The 17,075-nt window shown below is 39.8% G+C and overlaps 1 protein-coding gene across 2 annotated transcripts in view; it reads right to left on the minus strand.

Annotated features, from left to right (window-relative positions):
- LOC126174754 (7-methylguanosine phosphate-specific 5'-nucleotidase) overlaps positions 1 to 17,075 on the minus strand; it is a 73,582-nt gene that overhangs the window by 4,387 nt on the left and 52,120 nt on the right. For both annotated transcript variants that reach the window (XM_049921081.1, XM_049921080.1), the window contains exon 7: positions 806 to 922. In XM_049921081.1, the coding sequence (XP_049777038.1) occupies positions 806 to 922 (117 nt within the window). The remainder of the gene's footprint in view (positions 1 to 805; positions 923 to 17,075) is intronic.

Below are 17,075 nucleotides of genomic sequence, written 5' to 3' on the forward strand. Positions count from 1 at the left end.
CATTTGAAAATACAAATAAAATTTTCTTGAAAATTCCTATGTGGTTCTTTGCAAACAGATTTAATAAACTTAAGATGACAAAAGATCTGACCACAACATAGGAAATAATTCATGAAAGAAAATATTCTGAATTCTTAGCTGTTTATGTTGATAAGAACCTCCGCCACACACTGTCAGGTGGCTTGCGGAGTCTGGATGTAGACGTAGACGTAGACTGTTACAGATAATGTTAAATTTCTAACTTCAGCAACTTATTCAGTATGGATAACATTAGATTTTGAAGATGAAAATGTCAAAGTGGATTTTTCCTGTTTTGCAGCACCATATAATGGAACAAGAGTAATTGTTGCATAGAAGTGTGTAATAAAGTTAATATGTGGTGTGCATTGTTGAACCCCTTGTACACAGCTCGGCACATTGACAACAGCCTCACAGTACATTTACTCCCTCACAAAGTTTGTTGTCAACAATCAACCAAAGTTTGAAATAAACAGTAACATTCCTTAATTATAATACTAGCAGGTAAAACAATTTAAACTGTCCATCACTGAGCCTTATTGATGCACACAAAGGAGTAAGATATTCAGTGATAAAAAAAAAATATCACCTATGCAGTGATGTAAAAATTTAATAGATAATAAAATTATCTTCAAACACAAATTTAAATGTTACTTGGTTGACAATTTCTACTTGAGAGAGAGAGAGAGAGAGAGAGAGAGAGAGAGAGAGAGAGGTACTCCTTCCATCATGCTTGTCTTTGTTTTTATTTTTAAATTATTTATTTAAATTCATGTATTGTACTGACCTTGTCATACAGAAAACCTATTTTCAGTATTGCATTTGGACAGTGCACGCCCTCTGCCATACCTGCATCTCCTACGACATCACCCATTAATATGACGTTTGGACGGTTTGTGACCAGCTGGTGGGGGGAAAAAAAGGCAGTTGAAAATAATTACACTTCCTGGAATTTTTATCATAATAATCTCTAAAGCACATAACTGCATTATTAATGACTTATTTCAGTGACAAATATGTGACATGGATAACTAAGCCAATCCAATACAAAATCTTATCTTTACCTGATTTGTACACTCAAGGATGAGGTGTGGGTTTGACTTTCTATCAGTAGATTGTTCTATGTACTGAATTGGAAATGATATTTTATAAAGTTTTATGTAAAGGTAGAGAAATCTGCGCCAGTGCTTCTTCAAGCATACTTACACAAATTTGCCACAAGTAAAAGAAAAATTATTTTAGAATAAGTGTGATGAGATAATAACACAAACAGCAGTCATTGCTAAATAACTTCCCAGATAAAAACACTCCAAATAAAGTGACATGCTGCAAAATATTCCATTCTCATTCTTTTAACAAGCGTTAAACATGGATTAGTAGATAACATTCATTTCTCTGTTCATTATGTTGATGTAAGTGAGGGATGTGGAACATGGAAGGGATTGCAGGACAACTGTGAGAAATGATTGTAGCTTTCCTAGTAAATTTCACACTATAATGTCCTGAACATACATTTGTGCCTGTAAGGTGACTCAGATAGGGATGGGACAGTGAGGCGTGGAGATTAGAGAACACAGAATTCCTCTAGCTTCTGGTTCTCAAGCAATTCTTGAGAAGCCCAGAAGAAATTATGTGGTAGCACATGTCGCTGGGTGCTAGATGACTGACAGACATGCACTGGGGTTGTTTTTGACTTGAATGCACTGGTCACACCAATATTCAAGAAAGGTAGTAGGAGTAATCCACTTAATTACAGGCCCATATCATTAACATCAATATGCAGCAGGATTTTGGAACATATATTGTGTTTGAACATTATGAATTACCTCAAAGAAAATTGTCTATTGACACACAGTGAATGTGGATCTAGAAAACATTGTACTTATGAAACACAACTAGCACTTTATTCGCATGGAGTGTCGAGTGCTATTGACAAGGGATTTCAGATCGATTCCGTATTTCTGGATTTCTGGAAGGCTTTTGACACTGTACCACACAAGCAACTTGTAGTGAAATTGCGTGCTTATGGAATACTGTCTCAGTTATGTGACTGGATTTGTGACTTCCTGTAAGAGAGGTCACACTTCGTAGTAACTGACAGAAAGTCACAGAGTAAAACGGAAGTGATTTCTGGCATTCCCCAAGCTAGTATAGGCCCTTTCCTGTTCCTTATCTATATAAACGATTAGGAGACAATCTGAGCAGCCGTCTTAGGTTCTTTGCAGATGATGCTGTCATTTATTGACTAAAAAAGTCATTAGAAGACCAAAACAAATTACAAAACGATTTAGAAAAGATATCTGAATGGTATTAACAGAATCTTCCGTCGGTTCTTGGTAGAACAACATTATAATAATAAATGAAAAGCACCAGTTTGCTTTTGTTCTACAATATTAATATTGTAGAACAAAAGCAAACTGGTGCTTTTCATTTATTATATCTGAATGGTGTGAAAATTGGCAGTTCACCCTAAATAACGAAAAGTGTGAGGTCATCCACATGAGAGCTAAAAGGAATCCGTTAAACTTCAGTTACATGATAAATCAGTCAAATCTAAAGGCTGTAAATTTAACTAAATATCTAGAAATTACAATTATGAGCAGCTTAAATTGGAAGGAACACACAGAAACTGTTGGGTGGAAGGCTAACCAAAGACTGCATTTTATTGGCAGGACATTTAGAAAATGTAACAGACCTACTAAGGAGACTGTATACACTACGCATGTCCATCCTATTTTAGAATACTACTGCGTGGTGTGGGACCCTTACCAGATAGGACTGATGGAGTATATCGAAAAAGTTCAAAGAAGGGCAGCATGTTTTGTATTATGGCGAAATATGGGAGACAGTGTCACTGAAATGATACAGGATTTGGGCTGAACATCATTAAAAGAAAGGCGTTTTTCATTGTGATGGAATCTTCTCACGAAATTCCAGTCACCAACTTTCTCCTTCGAATGTGAAAATATTTTGTTGATACCGCTCTACATAGCGAAAAACGATCACCGCGATAAAATAAGGGAAATCAGAGCTCGTATGGAAAGATATAGGTGTTCGTTCTTTCCGTGCGCTATACGAGATAGGAATAACAGAGAATTGTGAAAGTGGTTCAATGAACCCTCTGCCAGGCACTTAAATGTGTTGCAGAGTGTCCATGTAGATGTAGATTGCTGACCCTAAACACACTGGCAGATCACTGCTCTCTTCACTCGTAAGGCTCAGGTTTAATTTGGAAAAAGCTGTGATTCAACTCAATATGGATACACAAAAAGTCATGGAGCTTGCAATACTTTACAGAGGTTGCACATAATGTTTGTTGCAACATTTGGTTTAAAAAACTCTTTTATGTTTCAAAAAATGCAACATCTTGAATTACATAATTTACAGAGCAATGAAACACCAACATCCTTGGATACAGACCCTCATTCTTCTAATACTGTGAGCCATACAAAATACCAAGGTATGCATGTTATTGATTCAAATCACACAAAAAAGGAAATGCTGTGTGAGAGGTCAGATAGTACCTAAAGCAATCCGCCAAGGTTGGAAAACTTCGATTTTTAAATTGGACTCCAACAAATATACAACACACCCCAAAATCAAAACTATCCAAGCTTTTGCACGGTTGATATGTGATTTTATTGGACTAGTTGTCGAGCGAAACACAACTCCTTGCAGGAACACTGATCTAAAAATTATGTTTCTCTTCATAGAGATACGTGGTAAGTGGCAAAAAGTACTAGATGCAGCACTAGTGGCCACTCTCAATGATAGAGAACACTGGTTTTCGAAATTTTGTTGCACTGTTGGACCCAAAATATTTTATACCAAATCGAAAAAAATTGCACCATATGATTGAAGAAAATCACCATAAAGAGAAAAAGATTGTGAACATGAAAGTGAAAGACTACCTGTGCTGCTTTAACAGCCTATACCTGGACCTCACTGAATTGTGAGGCATCTATGGTTGTAATTGGTGCCTGAAAGCTTTAGCTCTCAAGACAGTCCATTTCCCAGAAAAAAAATAGCGCTACTTATTAGTGAGACATCAGATAAAATGTTGATTCAAAATGGAACATCAAAAACGAAGGTGTCAGCATCACAACTGAATCACAGTAGCATATAGCCATAAAGCATATTCACAGTGGCAGCATAGATATGTAACAGTTGTTTGGTTTGGCACACACCATCAATTTAGTTGTGAAAATTTCTTTGCACACCAAGTTAGCTCTTCATTATATGGTGAAAAGGAAATAAAAAAGGGCTAGTTATTTTAAAATTAGTTGCAACACTAATAAAAACTCCATGAAATCTAGGATCTAATGAATTAACTCGGGAAACCTAAGGGCAATGTAACAGTACATTCTATATGTTACAATGCCTACTGGAGCAAAAGGAATGCATTGCTGCCTGTTTATCAACATTGAATTTGTGTGTTCAGAATCTGTTAGCTGACGAGTGGTGAATTTTGAAAGAATGTATAAGTGTACTGGAACAATCTGAATTGATAAAATATGAAAGCTATACCTCTCTTTCGAAAGCTATACCAATAATCAGACAGCAAAGCTCAACCACATGCAAAGGAAAGTGGACTACCATGACAATGCAAGAGTTCCAGCAACAACTGCACAACTAGCAAACAAAAAGTATATCATTCATGCTCAACCCAAGATTCAAAACATTACCATTTACAAATTCCATTCATTCAAACAATGCCATTGCAAGCTAATTGCAAAGTGCACACATGTCTAGACTTCAAGATCTCATTCGCCTGTTAATGACACTAAATACAATCATATTTCAAACTAAACACCAGTAGTTCATTACAGGCTTCATTTGATGAAGAAGTTTCCAACAAAATCTAATGAAAATTGGTCACAATAATATAGACCTGGAGAGCCAATGATATTTGGAAGAATCATACATGCAACATATATACAATACTATACAATTCTGGAAGAAAAATTAGAACAGTTACCCATGTCTAACTGTCGACAGTAAAAAAAATCTCGCAACACCTGCAACTTCTGTCCCCAGTGAGAGAATATTTTCTAAAACAGGCAAAGCAGACTAAGAGGCCAATTGGTTAATAAAAGCTTATTTCGTAACAAAAATTGATGGCAGTGCAGTAATGGGAAGTAAAAATGCATTCAGATGAGTAACTTTTTTTGCTTTCTACAAGTAAATATACGGGTATAATAGGTTATAGCATTTCTCTTTTACTTAGTTATACAAGGGTGTTCAATAACTAATGCAACACTTTTTTTTTTTCTTGGCCAATATTCGGAATATTTCTGCTTCAGCCTCTATAGTTTTATGAAGTCCCAATACAGGTGGTAGCACAATATGTAGCCTCCAAAATTGCTTCTGTAACAAAGGTGCATTCCACAAAGACAGATGTCATTCAGTTTCTTCTGGTGGAATACCAGAGCTTCACTGATATTCATGGGCACTTGCAGAATATCCATGGAGACCTGGCAGCAAACAAAAGCATGGCAAGTCATAAAGCGAGCTGTCTGTCATTACTACAAAAATGCCACGCAAACCTGTCTGATCTCCCATGTTCCAACCAGTTGCACACAGCTGTGACTCCTGCAACATTAGAAAGTATAGATACTCTCATTTGAAGTGATCGACAGATCAAAATTAAACATCTCGCTGCTCAAATGGACACCTCTCTTGGTAGTGCTGACTCTCTCATCCACCAGTTGAGGTACTCAAAGGTAAGCGCTGAACAGAATACCGTAAAGAGCAACAAAGGACCATCTGTGGTGGATTGGCACTTTATTTTACAGGTCCGTTTTGATTGCACAAATTTTTACACTTCACTATTACTGGTTTCAGATACTGCCATCTTCAGATCTGTTACAAACAAAAACAATGTGTAACCAACTAAGTTCAATTTGCTGACGCTAAATCTGTAAAAGTCCTGGTGCTACATAAGCAAGATAAAAAGTGTTTACATGATTAATAGCCATGTATACCAGCCACAAATACCATAAAATATTCTGATGTAGTATCAACGTGAAACTAAACATGTAGGTACATAGTAAGTGCAGGTGATGATCGGCAGAATGTGTCTGCTATTTATGCAAGAAAACTGAGATCAGCAGAGGGCACTATAGCTAGGATACATGATTGACCAGTATTGCAAATGTAATGTTTAAAATGTGGTATGCATAGTCATTCATTAAAATTACTTCACATGGCAAAACGAGCATCTGATAATGAAACATGTACTGACATACTATATGTGGAATTGGATCCATACTTAAAATGCTCATAAAAAGTGCAAAGACTAATAATGTGAAGCTCCTAGCCTGGCAAAAGAACATACAATTGTTAAAAAACCTGTATAAAAAGTATAAGATTAAAAACATCTATAAAATAAAATCTTCCGGCCTGAGAAATCAATTACGATAAACATACTTGTAAGGTAATTAACAAAGCAGTGACTGGTAATTAAAAATTAAGCAGTCAATAATACATTCGGAGTGTAGTCTCAATGGCGGCACATTGTGGCTTCTCTGTATGACGTTCTTGATTTCCTGTGGTGGAACTTGCGGAGGGAGGCCCAGTCTCCTCATCGCCAGCAGCCGGCGCACGTGACAGTGCGCCAATCCGCTGGGGTGCTCGACGCTGCTTAAACTAGTAGGTTTCTGAATACATCAAAATAAGCTTTTAGGTTAAACTCATTCTGTTCATTCAGCAGTAATTCCGGTTGCCGTTTTCTGTGCTCATAAATCTCCATTTCCTCAAACAGGTTCAGTAACTGTCCCTTTGGCACCCTATGCAACAGTTCCATATTATTCTCTATGTTCCCTACCGAATGTTTCTCTCTGTCTAAATGTGTACCGAAAGTGTTCTTATTTTGGTTATATGTATGCTCTCTAAAACAAGTCTTAAAATTCCTTCCTGTCTGACCGATATAAAACCTGTCACAAATGCATCACTTTTTATCTTGCTTATGCAGCACCACGACTTATAGATTTAGCATCAGCAAACTGGACTTACTTGGTTACACACTATTTTTGTTTGTTACAGATCTGAAGATGGCAGTAGCTGAAACTGATAATAGTGAAGTGTAATTAATAATAGCAATAATAATTTGTGTGCTCAAGACGGGCCTGTAAAATTAAAGTGCCAAAAATATGATCAAGGACTCACTTTCAGACTTTGTCTTCAATTGATAAACATGGTGAATTGCGTGCATGTTATGGGGTTGATCATGACAATTTTTGTCGAACATCCTCACAGGCGATGAATTATGGGTTCATCACCTCGAGTCAGAAACAAAACCGTAATTGAGTGGTGCCACAACACTTCTCCTCTGAATAAAAAGTTCAAAGTTGCACCCTCCACCGGTAAAGTCATGGCAACGCAACGATCAACTCTGAAGCTTACTGCGCTACCCTCAGAAAATAGAGGAAATGGATTTTGCATCTGTTGCCACAAAAATGCAAACAAGCTTCTTCTCAATGACAAGGCAAGGCCTGACCCAGGTCTGTGAAACTGAGAGGAGCTCACAAAACTTCGCTGGACTGTTCTTCTTCATCTGCCTCACAGCCCAGATCTCATGGCTTCTGACTTGGCCCAATGAAAGATGCACTGCGTGGGAAGCAGTATGTGGATGATGGAGAGGTTACTGATACAGCAAGATGGTGGCTCTGATATCAACCAGTAGAGGAGTACAATTTGGGCATACAGGCACTCCAAGTAAGGTAGTGTGAGGCTATCACACTGGATGGTGATTATGTTGAAAAACAGGGTTTTAGAGCCAAATGAGTGGGAAAAATCAAAGTGTATTGGAAGCCTAAGTAATACCAACCCGCTTTCAGAAGAAAAGTGTTGCATGACTTACTGTTCCTCATATACACACCAGAAGAATGCGCAGGTTATTGTTGCTGTCCCATTTTTAAAAATAATGTTTTTGTTTTGTGTTAGATCTGTGTTTTTTTAAGTAAAAATTCTAAGATTTTGGTCTTCTGAGAAATCTACTGCTAATTCTACAAAAATTAATGAAGGCAGTACACTTGATACAAATTTAGAAAGTACAATTTCAAATTCTTGCTTGCACATACGAAAGATAAAAATTGCAGCTGCTGCAGCTCAATGCTCTGCTGTGCAGTAGTTTTGTGCAGTATCACAGAGTGTGACAACTTCTCAAGAGAACCTGAGAAATTTTTGAGAATTTGCCTTAGTATCACACGTTTCTTGAGCATGATCACAGTCCATCCTTTGATAAGTGGTCATGATAATTAAAGAAACTCCTTGAGAGAAAGAGAGGAGGAGGAGGAGGAGGAGGAGGAGGAAGAAGAGACTGAATCAGAACTATTAGATCAGGAGCTGAACTGTGGTTTTCATGAATACAGGTCCAGGTTTTGTCATGTTTCATTGTGATTTTTACATAATAATATATCCTTGTCTGAAATTAAAAAAATCATCATATTATAGAATCCTAGAAATAAGCTCCCACACTGACTCCCACGAGTTTCTCATTTCTACTGGATCCATATTAGGACCTCTCTCATGTTTCGGTCGTTGCTTTTCTGCCACTATCAAGTCTCCATGTGCATTATTTGCTACCCTTAACTTTTTTGTGCAGACTTTGAAATCATTTTTATGTTACATCTTTACAAATATTCCTATCCTCAAATAGCTCATCATAAGTTACAAAACATAAGTTATGTAGACAGGGTGACATTACAGAACATAAATTATGTACGCAGTATGACATTACAGAATATAAATTACATAGATAGTGTGATGAACAAACATCTGTAGCTCTTGTTCAGAGTTCTGACATAATTTCTATCTTGAATGACTGATGCAATGTTACCTGTGCCTTGCTACGATTCTAGAAAAGTAAATTTCTCTAACTTTTTGCAGGGTATGCATCCTGCCAATAGTGAAGAATAAGGATGACCACAGAATTTAATTTCCGCCAAAGAAGATATGATACTTTCACAGAATTAGAATAGAAATGCTTGAGGAAGAAATACAGAGATGTGAAGAAATAAAAATAAATCTGAAAACCAAAAGGAGTTGAGCAAGATGAACAAAAGTTGGTAGGTATGTTTCTACATCTGAAACTTGATGTCTATTCAATTTTTGTGCCAGTTTCATAAGAATGGCACTAGTAGTGCCACTTCGAGGAAGTGAATCAAGTTTGTTTTAATTACATGCTGTAACTATGGTGAGCATTAGTTACCTCTGAGGTTGGATGAAGCGAGCTGATGTTAGTCAAGAATGCCCTTAAGATGATAATGACGCCATTAATGACAGCTCACTGAGTTTGAACAAGGTCATGTAACAGAGCAACAAGAAGTTGGATATTCCTTCTGTGATACTGCAGAAAGACTTTATGGATATTACTTCTGTGATACTGCAGAAAGACTTGATGGATACATAGGCAATGTACATGATGGCTGATAACAATGATCATGGAAAGGGTCACAAGAAGACTGAGCTCCAAATAGCCACATGACACTACTGAGATAGAAAATCATTGTGTTCGGTTTCTGGCTATGGCACATTGTACTGCATCTGCAGCAGCAATTTGAGCATCACAATGACACAGCGAACTATTTCAAATTGGTTACATCAAGGACAGCTCTGAGCCAAATGCCCTATAGCGTGCCTTCCGCCGACTCCAAACCACCACCATTTATGACTTCAGTGGTATCAAGTGAGAACTCATTGGAAGGGGGGGGGGGGAGTGGAGGTCCTGCTGTATTTTCTGATGAAAGCCGGTTCTGCCTCAGTGCCAGTGATGACCGTGTGTTGGTTAGGAGAGGTCAAGTGAGCACTTGCAACCAACCTGCCTGGGCCTAGACACACTGGATCTATACATGGAGTTATGGCCTGGAGTGCAATTTTATATGACAGCTGGAGCATTCTTGTGGTAATCTCATGCACCCTGACTGCAAATCTGTATGTCACTCTGGTGATTTGACTTGTTGTGCTGCCATTCATGAAGTGCATTCCATGGAGTGTTTTCCAACAGGTAACACTTGCCACATACCACTACTGTGACCTAACATGCTCTACAGAGTATCAACTTGTTGCCTCCGCCTACTCGATTACTGATATGTCTCCAACCGAGAACATCGGACAACTCTAGTGTCATCCACAGCCAGCATTAACTGTCCTTGTATTGACCAATCAAGTTCAACAGGCTTGGAACTCCATCTCACAAACTGACATTTGGCATTTGTACGACACAACGCATGCACATTTGCATGCCTCAGTTCAACATCCTGACAATGACACTGGTTATTAATGGACCAGCATTTCAATTTTCAATGGCTTTTCTCACACTTACATTAACCTGTGATCTTGCAATGTTAATCACTTAAATACGTTACCTAGACAAATGTATTCCCAAAATTTCATTACTCTACATTACTAATTTCTTGGTGTTGGATATTTTTTTCCCCATCATTGTATAATGAAAATTCCCATACCGATGAGTCTGAAGTGATAAAAGAGCAGACAGAACAGAGCAAGATGTGGTTTAATATTTGAGTATCAATTCTTTTTTGTAGTTGGAGGACTTATGAAACAGTACAACTGTTCAAGCCACAATTTAAAAGGAAGGTGTTAAGGTGCATACACACTAGGGCAATGAACGACAGCCAGTGGATTTGGCTAAGCATTGGTCATCAATGGTGTGGAATCGCAGTTGGCTCTGATAACTTGTCGATGTCGCTCCCTTTTCGTTACTGTTATAAAAAAAATATTTTAGTTACAATTTCGCTGGCCGATATTATGAGGGAAGAAGAGTATTTAGCAATTACTCTATGTGCAACAATTATTTTACTGCAAGAAGCTGAGCAGCAGAAAAAGAAGGAGAAATGATGCTGGCAGACAACCTCTCTTTAAAAAGGTGGATCAGTGTGGTGGGATAAAATTAATGAGTGACCTTAAAGCTGTTTTGGAATATGAGGTATATCATACATTTTTTCCAAATGAAAGTAACAAATTTTGAATAGTTGTTGAAGTGTATAGGCTCTAAAATTTACAAAGATGGAATCTCTTCTGGGCACCACTCAGCTCTAATCCTTAGTTTGTTTCTTTCTGTTTGTCATTCACGGTGAAAGGATGTCAGCAACAACTCCATTTTCTTTTTCATATTGTACACATTACTTTCAAATTTCCCTCCAAATGTCTAACCTTTTCAGTTTGTTTTTACAATTGCAGTTTGTAGAGCCTCATAAACATTACAGTTTGTGATTAAACTATTAGGTTTAATGCTGTCTTCGTATTCCACTCCATGCTCCAGTGTTTATAAATTCAATAAATACATACCCATTATGCAAACACAGCAAATCACTATAGAGCCAAACTAGGAGAGAGAGGTCCAAGCGCCATCACTTTTATGTTACTGCCAGCAAACCGAACTGCAACTGAGGCCAACCGCTTCATTGGCTCCTGTTAGCCACCCATCCACACTAAGCACATCTCAGCCAATGAAGTGCTTGTCTATCGTTTGTTGGCCTAGCGTATATGCGCCTTTAAAATGATGTCGTCAACAGACACTGAATGATTTGATTGCACTAAGATTAGGCATAGCATTCTTTTAATTAATCATTCCAGCATTCACCTGCAAAAACTGCAGGAAATCTACATCAGAACGGGCTGACTGAATTTAATCCCATTCTTCTTGTATGCAGGATAAATATCTTAAGCACTATGACACATCTTTAGTTGCACAGTTCGACTCAAACTATTGATAACCATAGCACACCTACTTGTTGCATTATGTAATTAAGAAACAAGATTTTTGGATACTTCATGTCTATTTTAAATGTTGTTATGAAAGATAAAACCATCAATTTACAGAAATAATAGTGGAACGTGTTAAGGAGATTTTCTAGTCAAGTTAATTGTACATAATTCATCAGTTATTGATGATGATGATGATGTGTTGTGGTCTTCAGTCCAAAGACTGGTCTGATTCATCTCTCCATGTTACTCTATCCTGTGCAAGCCTCATCATCTCCGAATCAATTATTGATAGTGACAGGAAAATCTTGCCAAAAAGATAGTGTGAAATACACTCCTGGAAATTGAAATAAGAACACCGTGAATTCATTGTCCCAGGAAGCGGAAACTTTGACACATTCCTGGGGTCAGATACATCACATGATCACACTGACAGAACCACAGGCACATAGACACAGGCAACAGAGCATGCACAATGTCGGCACTAGTACAGTGTATATCCACCTTTCGCAGCAATGCAGGCTGCTATTCTCCCATGGAGACGATCGTAGAGATGCTGGATGTAGTCCTGTGGAACGGCTTGCCATGCCATTTCCACCTGGCGCCTCAGTTGGACCAGCGTTCGTGCTGGACGTGCAGACCGTGTGAGACGACGCTTCATCCAGTCCCAAACATGCTCAATGGGGGGACAGATCTGGAGATCTTGCTGGCCAGGGTAGTTGACTTACACCTTCTAGAGCACGTTGGGTGGCACGAGATACATGCGGACGTGCATTGTCCTGTTGGAACAGCAAGTTCCCTTGCCAGTCTAGGAATGGTAGAACGATGGGTTCGATGACGGTTTGGATGTACCGTGCACTATTCAGTGTCCCCTCGACGATCACCAGTGGTGTACGGCCAGTGTAGGAGATCGCTCCCCACACCATGATGCCGGGTGTTGGCCCTGTGTGCCTCGGTCGTATGCAGTCCTGATTGTGGCGCTCACCTGCACGGCGCCAAACACGCATACGACCATCATTGGCACCAAGGCAGAAGCGACTCTCATCGCTGAAAACGACACGTCTCCATTCGTCCCTCCATTCACGCCTGTCGCGACACCACTGGAGGCGGGCTGCATGATGTTGGGGCGTGAGCGGAAGACGGCCTAACGGTGTGCGGGACCGTAGCCCAGCTTCATGGAGACGGTTGCGAATGGTCCTTGCCGACGATACCCCAGGAGCAACAGTGTCCCTAATTTCCTGGGAAGTGGCGGTGCGGTCCCCTACGGCACTGCGTAGGATCCTACGGTCTTGGCGTGCATCCGTGCGTCGCTGCGGTCCGGTCCCAGGTCGAGGGGCACGTGCACCTTCCGCCGACCACTGGCGACAACATCGATGTACTGTGGAGACCTCACGCCCCACGTGTTGAGCAATTCGGCGGTACGTCCACCCGGCCTCCCGCATGCCCACTATACGCCCTCGCTCAAAGTCCGTCAACTGCACATACGGTTCACGTCCACGCTGTCGCGGCATGCTACCAGTGTTAAAGACTGTGATGGAGCTCCGTACGCCACGGCAAACAGGCTGACACTGACGGCGGCGGTGCACAAATGCTGCGCAGCTAGCGCCATTCGACGGCCAACACCGCGGTTCCTGGTGTGTCCGCTGTGCCGTGCGTGTGATCATTGCTTGTACAGCCCTCTCGCAGTGTCCGGAGCAAGTATGGTGGGTCTGACACACCGGTGTCAATGTGTTCTTTTTTCCATTTCCAGGCGTGTATATCGCAAAACTGGCAGCCAAGAAAAGTATAATCAAACCATAGTTGAGAACACCCAAGAAGTGACCTTTCATATGGCTCCTTGAAGTTGTCAAAATAGAGAGAGATTAATCACCGAGTACAAAATGTCCACATGCCTGTATATGACAATAAGAAAAAGTGTAGCACTCAACACTGACTCCTGAGGTATGCGCAGGTTCTAACCCAAAACACAACAAAGTAACAAAATAATGTGTGTCAAAACTGGTATTATAGTATCACCAGGCATTTTAATATGCTTTATGCAAATCATAAAAGACAACTTTATGATTAAAGGAGCTACCACAATAGATGGGCAACTATTATCTTCATCAGTTTTCATGGCACGTTTGTGAGACATTGTTCCATAACAGTCAATGGAAGTTGGGGCCTGGCTTAACAATGGGAATGATGGTATTGTCCTGCCACTGTGAGGGAATTCACATCTAAGTCAAATACAACTGCAAATGATGAGCAGGTAGCTTTTATAATTCATATTCAGGCGTTGAATCGTGAGTCAGTGCCTGGGTTTGTGTTGAGGTAGGAATTGAGGGTTCTAAGCAAATTCTTGTTCATTAAAAGTTCGGTTGTATGGCTTCGAAACATGTCAACATTAAGAAGGAATTACATTGTAAAGTGCAGAGAGTTTGGAAGACTTATGGTCAAATAACGTAGAGGGGATAGATAACACACTTTCAAAATTTCAAAAATTACTAGTAAAAGCACCAACAAGTTGAAGATGGTGTCAATATTGAAGGAGATTTACGGAAAATGTCATCCACATGATCTTGAAGGTAGCAATGGCAAATAAGTACAAGAACTATTGTGCAATCAGATTAATGGCTCAGGCTTCTTAGCTGCTGACACGGACAATACACATAAGAATGGAAAAGAAATTGGAGTATCTGCCATATTACAATCAGTTTGGCTTCAACACTTTGAAGACCAACCACTTGGAAGAATTTCAGGCCTAGAAAACTAGCCATTTATGCCACTATTTAAAGTGTTATTAGCACATGTGTAATTGATGTATCTTAAACGAGTAATAAATACTTTGAAAAAAAGCTTCAAGATTTATTTTCATATTTACTTTACTTCTTTATAGATTCATAATCATCAGGATTTTCTTCCAGTGAGCCAGGTACGAACTTTGTGAATGATATGCCTCCATTGGTTTTTGTCCTGGTATATCTTTTCCCTCTCCACTACATCCCATGTTACTCCTCTCCTCTTGAGATCTTCCTTAACCTGTTCTGCTCATCTCTTTCTAGGCCAGCCAATGGGTCTTCTTCCTGGTACCTCCATCTCCAAATACTGGTGTGGAGTTCGAGTTGGGTGCATTCGCTTCACATGACCGAACACTTTCAATCTCAAAGCACTCATCCTCTCCTCTGTAGTCAATGTCACCTGCAGGTATCTCCTTACATAATCATTCCTGACTGTCTCTCCTAGCTTTTTGTAGAGCTGACCTAAGGAACTTCATTTCACATGCTTGTATTTGACTCTCTTCTCTCTTATAATGACACAGGCCTCTAAGACTATACATCATGATTGGCAGAAGATAAGTTTTATACATGGTCTGTCTGGCTCTTTGAGGGACTTCTTTGTCCCAGATTAGATTTTGTACTTGGTCTCTTTGTCTTAAACCATTCTGATCTTCCACCTCCTACTTGTACACTGCTCTCAACCATCATACAGCATCTGGACTTTTTAATTAATGAATCAAGTCCTTTCCTTTTTCCCAATATTTCTCCATAAACCGACAGAGGGAGAAAATGAGAGCTATTGTTCACCTATTACTTCTGAACCCATGCTGTTGTTCCTCTAATTGGTGTTCTAGAATTTTCTGCAATATTTTCTCTATGAGCTTTTCCATTATCTTAAGGCAGTGTGATAACAGTGTGATTCCTCGGTAGTTGGTGCATTTCTTTCTACTACTTTTCTTGAACAATTGTATTATAAATCTTTTTTTCGATTCATCTGGCACTTTGTTTCTTTCCATATCACCCCCAGCACCCCGAGTAACCATTGTACTCCATGGATTCCTGCAGCTTTAATCATATCCCCTGTCAGCTCATCTACTCCAGCCGCCTTCCCACTTTTCATCTGTTTCAGGGAATTCTCAGTTTCTAACCAAGAGATTGGATCCTGCTCTTCCTCTAATTCAATGACTTCAGTGTCACTTTCTTGTGCACCTTCCCCATTCAGTAAGATTTCAAAATAATTCTTCATCTTTGATAGATTACAAATTTTAAAATAATTATGACAGAAAGTATAATTAACCTTTAAAAAAAGTGAGGCGAGTTACTGTGCAATTTCTTCCTCTTGAGCTACCCAAATTACTTGCTCACTCAACAAACATGATGTATTCGTAGCAGAATTACAGTGAACCGCGAAATCTAACAAGTACACACATGATATTATGTAAACACCTTCACAAACTAGCTCAGCCACTTGTGACAGCAGCCGTTATGTTTGCTAAAGTTACTTCCAAAATAAGTCTAGAAATTGACAACAGAAGGCAGCACTTGTCAAGGGAAAGGTAATGAAACATCCGTATATAGTATTCATATGACACGAGTCCAGTTTTCAAGCAACTGGTGGCTGGCATGTTGAGAAAATCGCGGCCCTTGAGTGCAGTCTTTTGAACATGGCATTCTGGTGAGAGTAATGCTTGGGCTTGGTCCCCAAAATGGCACCACACACTCACATTGTGCTTGGGTTGAAGAAAAGAGAGGGTGATGGCTGAGGCTGACCCACCAGCAGCAAAGAAATGAGTGGGAGCATCTGTGTTAACGATGCACAGTTCGTGAGATGTCACAAAGCTCTTCACAGCCCAGCTCAAAGGACAAGTAGAGATTGAGCTTCACAATACATGATGGGTGTTGAAGTCTCCCAACAGGAGAAATGGTTGTGGGAGTTGTTGTATAAGATCTGTGAGAGCCTCAGAGTCTATCACATCTTGTGGAGATAAGTACAGTGAGCAAACAGTGATCCTCTGACATACACGAATTTCAACTGCAACCGCTTGTACATCAGTATATACAATGGGAGGGCACGGGAGTGGTGTGCATTACTGATGAATGTGGTGACCCCTTACCTGGCCCTTCCCCCAGTCAGGTTATCATTGCAATGGAGGGTTCAGCCCCACAGTACAGGGGCACCAGACAATTTAAAATGTGTTTCCTGCAAACACAAGTACAGAGGCCATTCCTGCACAAGAATTTTAGTTCCTCCATGTGTGCCCTGAAACCGTATGGGACCCATTTATGATGGGGACAGCACTTTTATGCTGTTTTTCCATGGTGAAGGGAGCTTATAATGGATTCAGGCTCAGTCTTGGGGCGAGATTAGTGCCCTGGGCCAACATCAAGATCCACTGGCTCCAAAGATTAATTGAGAGAGAGTGACGTCAGCACTGTCAGACTGTATTTTTCTCACCTCCGCATCCGAGGTTGACACTTTGCCTTTGAATTTTTGGCCTGTGGAAGCTTCAGAGCCACAACTGCAGCAGTGGTAGTGGCAGTGCTGGATGGTGGACCAGGTTGAATCTTTGG

Source organism: Schistocerca cancellata, chromosome 3, assembly GCF_023864275.1.
Source record: "Schistocerca cancellata isolate TAMUIC-IGC-003103 chromosome 3, iqSchCanc2.1, whole genome shotgun sequence".
NCBI classification, from domain to species: domain Eukaryota; kingdom Metazoa; phylum Arthropoda; class Insecta; order Orthoptera; family Acrididae; genus Schistocerca; species Schistocerca cancellata.